The 16,826-nt window shown below is 35.6% G+C and overlaps 2 protein-coding genes across 2 annotated transcripts; one reads left to right on the top strand and one right to left on the bottom strand.

Moving 5' to 3' along the window:
• Positions 1–3,295: 3,295 nt before the first annotated feature.
• Positions 3,296–5,034, top strand: LOC136815447 (membrane progestin receptor gamma-B-like). The gene is made up of 2 exons (XM_067071903.1): positions 3,296–3,456; positions 3,743–5,034. The coding sequence occupies exon 2, from the start codon at positions 4,014–4,016 to the stop codon at positions 5,025–5,027; it is 1,014 nt and encodes a 337-aa protein (XP_066928004.1). The 5' UTR covers positions 3,296–3,456; positions 3,743–4,013; the 3' UTR covers positions 5,028–5,034.
• Positions 5,035–5,928: 894 nt separating this feature from the next.
• Positions 5,929–15,364, bottom strand: LOC136815381 (uncharacterized). Its single transcript, XM_067071817.1, has 9 exons — positions 15,334–15,364; positions 14,266–14,658; positions 13,133–13,426; positions 12,601–12,774; positions 11,815–11,982; positions 10,786–11,175; positions 10,094–10,402; positions 8,980–9,312; positions 5,929–6,332 (listed from the first exon to the last, which is right to left on the bottom strand). The coding sequence occupies exons 1-9, from the start codon at positions 15,362–15,364 to the stop codon at positions 5,929–5,931; spliced, it is 2,496 nt and encodes an 831-aa protein (XP_066927918.1).
• Positions 15,365–16,826: the final 1,462 nt, after the last annotated feature.

Below are 16,826 nucleotides of genomic sequence, written 5' to 3' on the forward strand. Positions count from 1 at the left end.
TTAGCTTTAGCTTTGATCCCATGTAAATTTGCACGAAAAATATCAAGTAAACAGAACGAAAATTGGCCGTGTATCAAGCAATTTTAGCTCATTTTTCCATTTTGACAGACTTTATGGGTCATTATGAAAACAAAAAACATTAAAATAAAAAGTCAATCGTTTAATCATATTTCTTTTATTGAATTTAAAATAGAAAAACATCTTTTGAATGAACACCTGGCTTTCAAAAGAGAAGAAAGGAAATCTATCAACCTTTTATAAGGCATTTCCTTTTATTTACTTGATTTTTTCTCTCGCGCCAGATTTAATTCGAAACCCGTGTATTGCTTCCTTCATTGTTGTTTGTTTTGATTCGGATGTTCCCGAGATCTTAGTAGCGTCAGCGTACGACTTATTTAAAATGGATTTTAGCTCAGTTTTGATCAGTGTTTCTACATCCTCTTTGAACTTCTCCATGTTCGCGTCCATTTTTTGTTCGACGTACTCCAAAGTATGGAGTGCAGGATTCTTGTCCATTTTTCTGCAAGTTCTTTTTTCTTTGAATCAGCTTCAGTCTTGCTAGCTTCACATTTCTTGAGAATTTCTTTCTCCTTTTCTGCTTTCACCTTTATGATATTTTCACAGTTCGTAACGTCTCTTTTTAATGATTTGACTTGTTGACTTGTAGAAGGATACTTGTTGGCAATATTCTTTGACATTTCGACACAGTTTATGCAAATAAACTTGATGCCCTTCTTTTTATCTTTGATAAGCTGTATATAATAAGCTGGAAGTTCAGTGCAAGAGTAATGTACACTTCTCATGCATTCGGTACAGTTAAAACGGTCCTTTTTACGATCTGTGATGCAATGCAATGGTCGGCATGTTTGAATTTCTTCTATGCTTGTATTGAGCTCGCCAGATGCAGAGGGTGATGGTGATGGTGGACTGACTCGGCTACTGCGAAGAATCTTCTTCATCTTGGTTGATGGTGAAAGAATTTTCGAAAGATTGATCAAAAATTATAAAATTTTGAGAAAAATTTCAAAAATTCTGTTGAAAAAACTCAGAGCTCCAAAAAGAACGTCTGAACTCGAGAAAAATATTTGACGTCTAGATAAGTTTGGTGAGTTTTTGTTTACACCCTCAGAGCTGGATATTGTATTGTATTGTATTTTATTGCCGACCCAAAAAAATATCAGCGTTTTGATTGGTCGAGAGCATCGAGATATTTGCGATATTTCATATTTCTTTAGTCTGGAAATATGACCGCGTTGACTTTTGGGGGACTGGGTAAGCGGCGGGAGAAAAATCAAAACAAAACAGCCGAAAAGAACTGACTTTCGGAGAAACTGACTTGGGAATCAAAGGGAAAAACGCAACAAAATATGTTCAGATTAACTTTTACTTTGGAGTTCTTCCATAAAAGACACTAAAATCAAATCTGATGAACTAAGAAATTATAAAACTACTTGACACCACCCAAATATTTTCAACTTTTGGCAAATTTGTCCGTGTGTGTGGTAACCAAACAGTTTTTTATCAATGCCATACAAAAAAACTTGAGATTCTTGAATGTTGGCCAATAAAATTTCTCATAACATAACAAGGGAAGTGTAATGTCTTGTATTAAACCAAATGACGAGTGATTTTTATAAAAGTTCTCTCCTAATTCTCGTTCTCGACAACAACGTACGTCCTTGACTTTTCAACTCAACTGAAATTCGAAACATTTAGAGCTTGACAATAATCAAGAAAGTATCCAAACTGTTTTGCTGTTGAAAAAACGTTGTTCTTTAACCTTTACAAGCATACATTTCCATCGTGGGACTCTTCTCCATCGAAACAATACTGTACATCATCTGCATTTTGATTTATCAATCTAGAAACTTTCAAATACATCTCTGAAAAATCTGCAACTCTTCAAAACAAAACTTCTGGATCGAAAATGATCGAAAAGTTTTGTTTTTGTGTGAATATTTTCAGCGGGAAGTTATCGAATGTTTTTGTTCGAATGTAACGTTCGAATTAGATTTTCGAATAAAAACATTCGAAACTACACAGAAGCAGAAGAAGGCGGAAGTAAGTTTTGAAACAAAAAGAGGACAATTTTTTTGAGTCGACAATAAATTAGTTATCACATGACTTCTCGTGCAATACTCGATATTTTACTCGTTCCGATATTTTACCGATATTTTTCCTCGCCTAAAGGCTCGGAAAAATATTACGGAAAAATCTCGGAACTCGTAAAATATTTCTCGTATTGCACTCGAAATCATGCGATAACTAGTACGTATTGTATTGTATTTTGTTAACCGGTTACTTTTTCGAAGCGGGCTACACAACTTTTTGCGCAATGCAATTGGTTCTTTTCGCATGACGACGGGCCTACATTGTCCAGAGTTGCCCGTCGTTAGGAAAATTCATTGTGACGTCACTTTTTCAGAGGAAAATGAACAATGCGTTGACATCATTTCTCTCATTTTTTATTTCTGACGTCAGAAATTATAACAATTTTTTATCTCTTTTCGGTTGTTTTTTTCGCTTTATTGCACTTTTTTTCCTGGATATAGCGCTAAAAATCAATTGTATTGTATTGTATTGTATTGTATTGTATTTTATTGTATTGTATTGGCTAGCAAGGTGGTTTGTGGCCTTAAAGTTTCTAAGTAGAATAAAAACTAAAAAGAAAATAATGACATTTTTGGTCCTCGCTTGAATTTCGAAATAAATTTTGTGCCGACTAAAGATTTAAAAATAAATATTATAATATTGATAGGTAGTTATAGTAGTATGTTTATGTTCTTCATCAAATATTATTGAAAACAACCAATAGCGAAATCATTATATTTCATTGCATGTATACGTGAAGACCATTTAATAACATCCATAATGAAGTATTAGCTCCATGAGCCTTTCCAAACCAAAGACTGCATTATTACATTTCTGCAAATACCGACTTATGACCCCAAGTGATAACAAAGCCTCAATAGCTTGGAGAAAGCAGCGGCTTTCTTATACTATGGAGAAAGATAACATTGACTCAATAAAAATTTGGAAGAAAAAAATTACCACCAGCTATTAACGGCAATAACAAAGAAACATACAGTAAAGATTACATCTTTTTCATTATCTCTTTAATACTAATACCAGAGGGTTTCAAATATAACTCAATACCATGTCATGACGTATTCTTAACAAAAATATAAAGGAGATAAAAGTTCAAAAGAATGTCTTGACTAATTAATAAAAGAAAAGACAAGATATTTTTGTATAGATATATTTTGGCATTTCTAAAAGACATTTTGATGCTTTTATAAGATCCTGTAAAAAGCTCTGTATGAGATAATGTCACGAGATTCTTAGCTTTAAATCAATGCGTGGTTAAATATATGTATGCTATATCTATGTTGCTTGCATTTAAACAGATTTGAGACTGCTTTTTTGGGCATTCCCTCCCTATAACACAACCAACAGGTAAATATAATCTACATGTCTTTATACTCTTCAATAGTTTTTTATTTCGTACAGATCAAGCTTAGATTTTTGATAACTAAATGTGAAAATTTATATTTTTTGGTTTGAAGGGTCTGTTAAAATATAACATTTAATACATTGGATTTGATTTCAAGTATTTGATAAGATATATGAAAAAAAATTTTATTGAGGTTTTATGTTATCGCTTATTTGGAAGGGTTAGATACATATACTATATATCTATAAAGATAAAATAACGTAACATTCATACCGTTTTTGCTTTTAGAAAGAGAGGATTTGGAGTTTGGTGGGTGTGTTCAACAGATTTGACCTAGAAGATTCAACAACTCAGTCATTAAGCTGAAAGAAAGAATATCTCTGGTGTTTCCACATCTGGCGATGTTAGCCTATTGATAACCAATTAAAATAACTCATAAGCATTAACAACCCATCCAACTTAAGGCACATAAGTGATTGTCTGGTGAAAGTGAAGAACATAATATACTGACCGAAAGTCAACATTTTGAATCAAAAGTAGATCACATCAGATCAAAACAATGGAGAAGGAAGAGTCATTTGACATTGTAAATGAATCGGACTACAATCTACTTAGACATCAAGTACCATGGCAATATCAGGAAAGTTATATCCTAACAGGTTATCGTAAATCTGGTATGTCGATATGGAATTGCATGAAAACTTTGATTCAAACAAATTGTAACGAAACTTTAAACATATGGACACACTTTTGTCCAATTTTTCTGTTCGCATGGATTCTTATCGACTTCACACTCAAAGAGTTTGTTATCGATGATCCTTTTTATTGGCCCTTATACGTATGTGTTGTTGGTATGATGGGGTTTTGTATTATGAGTAGTCTGGCTCACACCTTTAATGCGCTATCTATGGACTCATTATACACGTGTTTCTACATGGACTATGCCTTTATATCAATTTACTCGTCCACAAGCTGGTTGGCTTCATATCTGTATACTCGTCCCTTAGATACAGACATACATTTACTGAATAATGCGCCATTTTTGGCATTTGTGACGTTGAAAATTTGCTTAATCTCTACTTTCCAATGTTGTTGCACGTTTCGGACGCACATGAAACTCGAACACGCTATCCGTGCATCTTCATTTTTCGTACCGTGGTTGAATTGTGTATTCCCTTATATATACCGAGCTTTAAGTTGCAAAAGCCCGATCGACTGTGACACATCATCAGTACCTTATTTTGGAGGGCATGTTATCTTTATACTTATATGCGCCGTAACGATATCAACTCGTTTCCCGGAGAGACTCTCGCCTGGAACTTTTGATTTCATCGGACAGAGCCATCAAATTATGCATGTTTGTGCTATCTTTAGCTCTTATTTTCAAATGTTATGTATCAAAAACGAAATGCTGTTGCGTGAGGATGAGTTACGGATGACTGAAATTAACATACAGTATTCGAAATATACTTTCCATTTTTTGGTAGTGGCAGTTGTTCTTGATGTACTTACGGCGAATTTATTTCGATTTATTTCAAAAAATTATTATTCAAAGACTAATAAAATTGAATGAAAGTGTATATATCATTGGTCGTTGTCATGGGCCTAGAACTCGAGAGAAACACAGTTGACTCTCACTTATTCGAACGCGAACGTTGAATCTTTTTTGGTCAAATTACACAGAGATTTGCATTATAGAAACTATCTTGAGAGGGTTTCTCCTTGACAGGGACTTGAAACAAGTTCGAATAAGTAAGATTTTACTGTACCTTCATGGTATGGTCGAGATTTAACATTTACAGAAAACGGTTGTTTGTAGGGCAAGGGGATTTTCTACATTTCTGAGGTAATTTTATTCAGCTCAGGTTATTTATTTTTGTTTTATTGTAGATAATTATCATAAGGACTAGAATAGTTTTAAAATGTACCTAGAGAGAACAATTTCTAAGGTTTTATCATCATGATGCTTTTAATGTTGATTTCAAAAAGAAAGACTTCCGGTAGTAAAGTAGCTAAACAATTTGGTGGTTTTGATCGATGTCCGTCTATTGGGCTTTTCCAGACAAAAAACGTATATATTTCCTGTTGAGGAGGTCCAACCTTTTGTATGAGCTACCCCTGGAATTCCAACTTAAATTATTGTACCCCCTTGGAATTCCAGGAAACTTAAGGGTCAAAACCCTCTGGAATTCCGAATTTTTGTGGGTTTTCAAACCTTACCCCCTAGAAACGAAAATTGACCTCCTCGTGTACGGTTTTTTTTCTGGAAAAGCCCATTGGAATCCCCGAAAAAATTTACTTTCTCCGCCATCCGCTAACTTTAAAATATTCCGTACATTCTCCAGCCCTTTGCTATTTCAGGCCTTAAAACAGGTTTTTTTGCTTATTTGATAGCGATATCTGCCATTCGCCAAATTAAACTCCCACTAAGTTTTTACCCAAATAATCTTTATTTTTCTCAGCATGTAACAAATCTATGCTATACAACTAGACCCTTCTTTTGAAGAAAAACAAATTTTACCTTTGACAACCATTTTGTTGATTTTCTTTTCAACCAAAACTTGGCCATTTGATTGGTAAAACAGAGATGTCGTGAAATCACCGGTAAGATTGTAACTAACAGCTGACATCAAAAGCCTATATTGAGAATCCGTTTCTGAATATACAGCCGTTAGGCGGTCTTCAAATAATGGATTTTGAATAACAGAACTGAGTTTGAAATCTTTGTTTCCTGATGCGAGGACTCCATCTCGATTTATTGTTACTGACATGACGTCATCTTGTGAAATTTGGTTTGAAATTTTGATATCGATTGAGGCGGTGGTGGAAAGACGAGCGTCAAATGTTGATGGTGATAGTATCAGATTTTTGGTGTTGTCTAAATGAAAGAGGATTTGGTATGAATTTCGAAATATTTGCACAAAATTATATTTACAATATGTAAGGAATAAATTATTGATTTAAGGGCTCTGACCATAGTCCAAAAATTGACTTTGGTATTTGAACATAAAGTTATATTTTAGGTTCCTTAACACTTTTAACAAAGAATTGCCTTTATAAATTGCTTTTTAATCGAATCCCTTAAGAGTAATTAAGAATTTAATTGCAAAAATGACGTTATGAACTTTAAAAAGATGTTAATAATATGTTGCATCACCCTCTTTTACAAAAAGTGCTTAGTTTTAATGGGTAATTAACTTTTTTGTTTCAAAATTTCTTTACACTGTCCGCAAAGAATTGAACTATTTTAAATTTTGCGGAAAATTTTTCTAAAAAGATGTGTCAAAAGTTATTACTGTTTTTTTAAGCAAAATCCGGATGAAAAATTGATGAAAAACCACTATTTTGAAGATTTCGAGACAAAGAAGCATTTACAAAAATTTTCCGGAAAAATCTTTATTGTTCGGTAAAAGATACACCATCTACTGCGAAAAACTTTTCAAAATGTTTTTTCTTCGCCGAAACTAAGCTCTTCAAAGTTGAAATACTCTTCCTCGCAAAAGTCTTCATTTTCTTCTTCATCAAATTTTCTCAATGCAATTTTTGAATTTTCAGATTCAGGAATAGTTTGTCTAACAGAAAATGTATAACATGCCATAGTTTTGTTGGTTACATCAGTCAGAAAACACATTTTAAACACGGCAATTATGAAAAATTCACTATGGTCAGAGCCCTTAAATAAAAACTAATACATTGCGTTCCTGAAGAGCGCGCCAGTATGAAACATCATATAGCAATTGTAAGTTAGTTCTTTATTTCTTGATATATACAATATGTAAGGAATAACCGTACTCTCTGAGAGCCCCCTTGCATTAACTTCCTACCATAGTATAAGAAAGCCGTGGCTGGAATGATGACGCTATTGTTTTTGTCGTAAATGGATGTTCTATCTGTGTCTCCGTGGTTTATAAGAGCTAAGTCGAAGGTAACAAAATCCATAACCTTAAAAGTGTTCATAATTTTCAATTGAAGTACAATTACTTTTCAAGTCTTAAATTTTTCTCACTATCCTCACTTATTACCTTATTTGAAGTAAGTTTTTATAAATTCCAAGTAAATTTTTATAAATTTAGGACCAAATAACACACATTTTATTACAAGAACTTATTTTCAAATGTTAAACTTTGAATGCTTGCTGTCACCTCAATACTGTTGTTTTTCGAATGGAATTTTCACAGAATGCAGGTTGAATATTTATTTACTAATATAAGTATTAATTTTTCGGAATAATTAGGAAGGCATTTCGAGGCACTCAATTTTCTTCAAGTTCTTAAAGCACTGACATTCTGACGTTCTAGTACTTTTAAACCAAGAGTCTTTTCTTTTACTTTGATGTTATGAATGCGCGAATTATCAAGAGATTTGCGTTTATGAGCAAAATTACGTCCAACGAGGGAGTTTGTTAAAAGTCAAATTAAATTGACAATGGAAATTGTCAGTGAACCATAAAAAAATTCGTTCTTACGACATAGATAGAACAACAGAAATTCAGCTGTACTCATTCCAGCTGCGGCTTTCTTATACTATGTTCCTACTAAACCCATTTAAAAATTTCAGTCAATTTTGCTAAAACAAGGTAAATCTCAGTATTGTTGCCGATAAAATTCTAATACGCAGCATTATTCATGAAAGATTTCAAAAAATAAAAATTCATGTTGCTACTTCGAATCTTAGTGAAGAAATTCGAAAGAGAAAAGGGTAATATATGCGAGGGTAAAGGGACCGCTCTCACACTTCAAAACTGAATTTATCGACAAGAAATCATCAACCCAATTTTTGAAAGATTCTAAGACTTTGAGAATATGGAAAAATATAACTTCCAAAATAATTGTGACTGCCCTAAAATTGTGGGAAAATGGTGTGAGAACGGAACAAAGTTGGTCAAAAATACAGTTTCTATTTTTTTAATTTTCGGCGTGGACATAACTCACTCCCACTCTCTCTTTGGATAGACATAGAGTGTGACCCAAAAAAGTGGACCGAAACTTATACATAGAAAAATCCTTGAAATTCATATAACTTTTGATCATGTATATTTTGCTTTTTCTTGTAAACATGAGCTAAATTGCTTTGGGAATATGGATAGCATTTGAAAAATTCAACAATTTTTGTGTGTTGATTCTTAATCAGCGGAAAATTTCCTTTCCAACGGTATATGATATGTCGCTATTTGAAAAAATGGCTCCTAAGACATTTTTTTACTGGGTCCAAAAAGGCCTATTTCCCGTTTTTGGCCCCTTAAAAACTTTTTCCGGGCCTAATTCGCGGGCCCCTCTTAAAAAAGTCTTAAAAACCTTCCTACTTTCGAACCAACCACATGCGGTTGCGTTGCATAAAAGATGTCACGGATCCTAAGGATTGGTCCCCTACTAATTCCCATACTGAAGTAATCCAGTCAAGTCAAACGAGGGAGACGTATTTGATGGTTTTATTTTCACTAAATTTTGTCTCCTTTATTTTGGACACTACAGATGTCACTTTTCACTAACCCCTCAGGCCACATATTAAATCATTTTTCTACCCACCTTCTTTAACAAGCTTCGGAGGTTCAGGAACAATAATTGGTTCTTTCTCAATCACAACTGACACTTCACTCGATATTGTTTCTCCGCTGAGTGATGTAAACAATGCACCAATTTTGGTTTCCGTGTACTCAAGAGCCTGTGTAGAGCTCGGAAAACACACGATGTTATGATTCAGTGTAGAGTTAGAACTTCCAGGATGGGACTGTCCGTTTTCTTTGGATGGTTCTACGGTATACCTGATATGTGGACAGAACCCGGTATCGATTGAATTCCATTTGGTGATGATGCAATTACCAATTTGATGCGATTTGGCATTTTGAATCTTAGGGGTAACTGAAATACGAAAATATAGCAAATGTAGAAACTTACTGTCACCCCTGTCGCCATCATAAACTAGGCATACCAAGAGTTCTGAAATTGGCTGCTGATGGGTCCTTTTATGAATTATTTTGAGTGCAACGACTCCCTTTTGTTTTGAAAGTATTACCATAAGGTGGTTTAATCCTATGAGTCTTCAAGTGTTACTTTTATAAATAGACTCAACTTCTCTGGGAATCAATAAACGAGGGATAACTTTTTGTCATGTTTTTGTCTTATAGTTTCATAAACTTTGATGGGGTTTTAAAATATAAATTCAAAATTTGACTGTTTTCTCGTTTTCTTGTAATTTTTTAAAAACGTGGAAGAAGTGGAAAAATTCAGGATGGCAAAATCCTCTACTCTACTTCACTGGACTCAGCACCATCAAAATCATCAAAAAGCAAAGTTCAGTCAGAAGTAGACTGATACGTCATTAATGGCGTGTTTAAAAATATCACGGAGACTCTAATATTTTGTCGAAGTATTCAACGGAAACTTTTCACATAGACTTGATCCAGGCTTGCTTTACATCCTTGGTCAAAAATTACCAAAAAGATTCTGATGATTTTAAACCCATTCACTGTGTCTTTATATTCATGCATTGTGTTGATGGCTTATCTTATATCCTCTTAAGAAAGTAACCGTAAAAATTAGGAGCATCAAAATTCAAAACTTTAAATTTTAAAAACATAAGAACCAATTTAGGCATTAAATAGTTCTTACAAAAAACACAGGTCAAATCATTGTTACTCACAATTCACATCAAAAGTCGATTCTTTCTTTAATAATCCTCCATATCCTTCCATCATTAAAGACAATTTTTTCCCACAGTCCTTTGCTTCAATACCCTTAATGCTTAGCGAAAGTTTTGTGGAAAATTCATTGGTGGATCTTGTGTTTGATTTAGTCAATTGCAATGGCTTTTCACCCCAGAATGCAGCCACTTTCGGTGATGGATTACCACAGACAGTAAATTCGAATGTTTTTGTCACAGGTGTTTCTTCTGTTGAGGAGATGTTGTATGAATTCTCAATGGTTGTTTCATCGCAGAAATACGGCCCCCCTATGGGTAGAAAGAAATTTGGAAGGTTTAGATTTCATTATTTTGACAAAAAAAACCAATCCCAAAAGATCGAGTTCATGTAGCTAGAAATAATAAGCCTTGTAAAAAGTCGGTAGATTAAGAAACGTTGTAAAAACGTGTAAAGCCGATTCCCCAATTCCTTCCACGGAGGCAATAACCTTGACCGACCAAAGATGATTTCAGAAATTCAGAGCTTGAATAAGGTAACCTTCCAAGTGGTACCTCAACCTTCCCCTTCCTCTATACTCCAGGATGAGGCCCTTTCAATAAAATCCCACGCCGACTGAAAATTTCTGTGCAGTAATGATAGCTTTCACACGCGTGTGATTTATTGTTTTTTTCCTTTGAATTTCAATACCTACCTCTGACAAGCAGTATAGTGTGTGCTTGCTCATTCGTGAATTTTCCATCTTCGTCGAAAAACAAAACAGCCTCCAATTTCACCATATCATCTTTATACAGCAATGGTGAGATTGTCAGATTATAAATTGATTCTCCTCCAGGTATAGACTCAAAACTTGCCGTGTATCTATCTTTCTCCGGTACGCTATTCACGATGTTGAAATCGTCTCGGTTTCCGGTCGCTAATTGACGTCTCGGGCTGACGTCCTCTTCGTCAAAATGGATAACAAATGACGTTACGGAGCGCGATTTACCGTCGTTAGGGAAAATGATACGTGATATTATTGATACCGTTTCCCCATTGTAACCAGCATGACTTGTCAATAATTGCAAATGTTCTGCTCCACTATCTATGAAAAAGAAAAAATTGTCTAATTTACTCCCAGGGGGGGCAGCTGGGCAAAAGGACCGACGGGTATGTGCGGGTCCTAAGGGTACCTTTTCCAATATGTTTAAAATGCACTGTAAGGGTCGGAAAAACTAGAGATGCACTGTAAGGGTAGAAATTTCAGAAAATTCTTGAAAAATCTAGATATTTTGACCAAAAATGCTAGAATTTTGACCATTTTTTGCACGAAAGGGATCGAAAATTTGGGGGAAAATGCACTCTAAGGGTATGATTTTCACTGATTTTTGCTGCACTGTAAGGGTGCAATTTTAAAAGCCAATTTTTGGCCCGCACATACCGTCAGTCCGCAAACCCAGTGCCCCCCCCCGGGAATTTACTTCAGTTTGTGAAACTTTCAATAACATTTATAACATTCCTTGACATTTGACCCATTCTCTTCTGCTAATAACCTATTGTTTGTAGCGATCACCAAAATATCATAGAATACATTCTTCCCTGAAGTCCCGAATAAGGTAAAAGGGAAAAGAAAAATGGAAAAAGAAAAAAGGAAAGAGGAAAGAAAGTTTTCAAAAGAAAACCTTCTTAGAAGAATATTTCAGAAAATTTTACGTTTATACAACTGGTATCCTACTAAACTCACCGAATTCTTTGGAAGTTGATACAAGTTCAATGACAGGGTGTAGAGAATTTTTCAAACTTTCTGTATTCACTTTTACATTGTCAATGTTTTCTTCTCGGTGGAACACGACATTCACGTTCTTGATTTTTTGGATATCTGTTTCGTTGACTCCACAATAACGAAAGAAACCTAGAACCAATACGAATTAGTAAGTTATGAGTAGCGAGTTTATGTATTTTCAAGTTTTAGGACGGCAGGGTGACTGCTGGTGCTGCGATTTGGAATAACCCGCAGTTTTGACCTGCAAAATCGAAGACAGTAAAAGTGCTTATCAACCGTCCGTCCTCATTCAATCAGGATCTAGACAAATTAGAAGCTAACCATCTCCGTCATTGAAAAACACAGACACGTAACCTTTCTTGTATTTTATGAGCTACAAACTTTGTTGTGAACAGGACTTTGCTAATTTTACCATCTCCGCCATTAAAAAACACAGACACGTAACCTTTCTTGTATTTTATGAGCTACAAACTTTGTTGTGAACAGGACTTTACTAATTTTTGATCAGCAAATCAAGGTTAAAACATTGAGGCACAGGGTTCAGTGTTTGAAGAACTTTGTTCATTTCTCTTGATCGAAAAAAGATGAGGGTTATACCCCCACAAAACTCGGTTTCCATCGCTAAGGGATGCTTATATAATAATTAAGGGATAAATAGTATTAATTATCTTTAACCTTAAATGCCAACCTGGGTTGCTCAAAAAAATTACTGCATAATGACAATAATTATACAAAATTTAAAATTACCTTCACTCTGTGATGTCATATTTTTGGAAACCTCGACTTGATTCTCTTCAGTATCAAATAGATTCACTTTGTATTGAAAATTTTGATTGCATTTTCCAACATCGTAAACATTATAGGTGACATTCAGACAATCCCTTTGATGTCTTGCTACCACCTCTTGAACCTCTGGTAACGCTAAGAAAATCATGGATATAGAGAGGTATAAATACAGTACTATGTTTCAACTTTGGAAAGGAATTGGTCCTCTAGAACCCACAGCATAAAAGGCTTTTTACCAGCATAGTGAGTTTTTAACATTGCTATTTTTCGAGGGCAGAAGACTGAAAAAAGCTGACAAAATGTTCTTGGTTTCTGAATATTATATTTTAACAGAAAAACCAAATCGTTTGTTTAAGTATGACACGGCGAGATTTTTATGTACATTGGCAGCGATACGAGCTTGTGAGAGTTATATATACGAGCTTGTGAGAGTTTTAGATACGAGCTTCGGGGAGAGTTATAGATACAGATATGTATCGAAAAACCTAAGTACCTTCTAACTTCAATGTTCTGGTCAAAACCATCTCTGCACCATTCCCGTTTGCAGTTACTACAACATCCGATCCACAATCCTCCGCTTTCAAATCGGTTAAATCAAATGTGTATCGATATCGATGTTTCTCGCTTGAATCTTCGATTATATCTCGAATTACGATTTCTTGATCACCTTGTTTTATCGTGACATCAGGTCGAGGGTTGCCACAAATATACGTATGGTATCGATTCAATCGAGTGATGTTGTACGGTAGAATATTTGATTCGATTCGATTGCAATGTCGAGGTGGTCCTATTGAAAATGTGCTTTTCTTGTTGACCTTTATAAACCCTGTACCAAGCTCTATCCGCCATCTTTGATCGGAGTTTTTTTGAAAGTGTTACCCGCATATAAGCCATTGCAGTTTTAAAACATTGCCTAACGACAAACGTTACTACATCACTTATGTGCAAGCGAAGTAGATCTAGCGCTCTCGATGCGGATAAAACTTTCAAAAGAACTCCGATCGAAATATTTTGCTTGGCCGAGAAACTGCATTCAAAGTCTATATAAAGCGTAGTGACTTTTCTAGATAAAACAGTATACCCCTATTGAGGAGATCCAACTTTTGGGACATTTAAATTATCCAACTGAAAAAACTGTAACCCTATGGAATACCACGCACTTTTAGATCAAATTCTGGTAATTCTGTTAATGTTGTTAATAACCACCCGTTTGCTTTTAAGTAAAATAAAGTACATCTTCAACAAAGTATGCACGTTTTTTTGGAATTTGAATTTAATGACTTTGGAATGTCCAATGTTAGCAGGGGTGTACCAAAAAGAGGAACTCAAAAAATATGTTAGGTAAGGTTTGTACCAGCTGTCCAGTTTTAAACTCGAGGTGTAGTTTTCCCTTAGCAGTGCATACTTCTACCATTTTGATCAATTTGAAATACAATGGAGTCTCCATAACTCGAACGCAAACAGGTGTAACACAAGTTTATTCGAGCTAAGGAAATTTCAGGTTTGAGTTATAAAGTAAGGATTATAAAGCATTGTTAACTGAATGGACGAGAAAACTTATACAAGTTAAGGAGACATTCGAGTTATAGAGGTTGAGCTGAAGAGACTAGAGTAGAATAAACCTACCTTGAGTAATCAAATCCACGATTGCTTTATCAACAAAATATTTCGATTCTACATCTGTTCCATTTATTTCCTCGAACAACGCATGTGCAGTAAATCTTGCCTCATCACTTATTCTCAAATCTTGTATTTTCAAAACGTACTGATTTCCCGATCGGGATACAGTTAACCGGTTCTCAAAGCGTGATACATTTCGGGCGACAAATGATGTTGGTGTGCCGTAAGCTATTTCTTGATTTTTCTCATCCCTGATAACGAGTGATCGGAGATGGCGAGCGGTCGATGTTGTATTGCGCGCTTCGAAGGTGAATGGGATTGATACTTGGTTGTCTTGTGGGTTCCCAGTTAACACTTTCTTCACTTCTTTTGGTGCAGACAGAAACGGCTCAGCAAAAACTATGGGTTTAGAAATGATGTTGGAATAAAATGATACGTTACATTACATACATAATTTTCCCCCGATACATGGGAATACTTAAGTACACCCCTGTATCACAAACCCTCTGGAACTCCCAATACAATGGAAAATCTGGCTAAAATTTCATCCCGGTGGAGAAAATACCTCACAATTTGATTTCACCCCGATTCGAAATTCAAATATAAAAAATAGCATCCTAAAGCCATTTAAGCTTGGAACAATAGAATTTCTACCCACTTTGAGATTTCTATAGACATTTTTTTCTCCACCATGGCTTTGAGACAGGGATGTAAAAGTTGAAGGATCAAGAAGCGAATAGGGTTTGAAATTTCTCATTTTTAATTGGTTGGAAATTGATCACGAAAAAAGTGAGTGGCTCTCCAATGAAGTGAATATTATACCATGTATGGGATTCACCAGTCTGGGAAAATCATATTGAAGTTCGAAAAATAGCCCTACGTGCAACTCGTTTTTTTTACAAAAAGTGACCCTGAGTGAATGAGACTGAAATTCCAAAATTTTCTCAAAGTTTTCCATATTTTTTCCAAATTCCCTACGAGGGACTGATTTTTCTATAGTGTTTTTGCGACCTGGGACTCATTGAGATGAAAAAGGTACCTTGACCTGCGGCACATCCCCGTACCCTTTTTTACCCAAGTACCCTCCTCCCAGGGATTTCACCATTTTGCGAGTATTTTTGTATCCATTTTCCTTAAGAAAGTAGGGTTTGCAAAGCCTTAAATTGTTCTTATAAATTATTTTGGTAATCGAAGCCTTATGTTCTTATATAGTTTGTTCTTATAAGAAACTTTTGTTTTTATACCGGTGTAAGAAAATTTTACAAGAACAATACGAATGAGACTTGATCCCGGGGAGGGGGCACTCATATGATCTGGCCTACGTCATGTGCCGCGCTTAAGGGTGGGGTTTTTCAACATCCCAAAATGCACTGTAAGGGTGTGTTTCTGTGAGATTACACTGCAAGGGTCGAATTTTAAAACAAATCCAAAATAAGTGTGTACTAAAGTGTTCCTTCGGCTATACCTTTACTGATCGTATCTAGCGCCCTTCTAACGCCCAACTACGCCTTCCACGCTCCACTGGGCAGCAACTTAGCAATTGCTGTCCAGCCCTCCTAAACTTTAGTGTTGTTTCGGCAGCGATCGGCGGCGGACCTGCTCAGGACATAGGTTTGTAAGTATCCTTTTCTTATTTATAGCACGATTGTAGAGCGTTGTCATTATTAAATATTAGTTTATTGTAACTGCATAGTCTCCCGTTCCTGTCTGCAAATAGGATTAGGTTCTACTCCCCTAGGTTCCTCTAGCCCGCCCCTTTCGTAGTCTAGACTCACTCACCCACTGCGTCTTATTCGTCTGCTAGGCAAGCACTCGGATAAGCCTCCAGTACATTGGCGCCCAACGAAATTAAACAGTGTCTTTCTTTTGTTTCTTAAAGCCTTACTGGCTAATGATTATTTTCTTTTCACCCGAAGCTAAAGAATTAAGAAATCACTCCCGAGTCTAGGGAAAGGGTTCTATAGGATTTCTTCCTTTCTTGGGGTGGGGTTCCAGATACTCTGTAGAATTCCATCGCATGGACCTGTAAGGAAGGTTATCTTTTACTGCATACCCCTAATCAAAAGCGGTTTTAAGCTATACCAAGCAAACAAATAAGGTCCGGGATTCTAAACCATCGGGTGGGCGATAGGACGCATCCCCAGTTTGATAACGGAATCCACAAGACCAGGGTGCACTGTCCTCTATAAGGTGCGAACGCTGTTAAGCAAGATGTAGGAGTGTGTGTGATGAGAGGAGTGTTGAGAGTTGACGTAGAAAGTTAGAAATATCAGAGTGACGCTGTAGTCGTGTAACGACTGTCTCTCTTCTCGCGTTTTTGTTTCGAGCTTGGACCGCCTCGAATCTTTTTCTTGAATGGGAACAAATTAGTGAAAGGTCGGTCCACACATCTTAGATGAGAATTGGCTAGTGTCCCAGCGCGCGGTGAGCCGCCAGTGGTTTTTTTTCATTTACCTTTGTGTTCGATGGAGATATTATTGGAAATTGATGTATTGAGACATCTTTCAGAGTTTACGGTTTTATTGAGATATAATTTGAGGATATTGAGATCCTGTAGTAACTGATGT

The sequence above is a fragment of the Clytia hemisphaerica genome, unplaced genomic scaffold (genome assembly GCF_902728285.1).
Source record: "Clytia hemisphaerica strain Z4C2 unplaced genomic scaffold, Clytia hemisphaerica genome assembly, whole genome shotgun sequence".
Taxonomy (NCBI): domain Eukaryota; kingdom Metazoa; phylum Cnidaria; class Hydrozoa; order Leptothecata; family Clytiidae; genus Clytia; species Clytia hemisphaerica.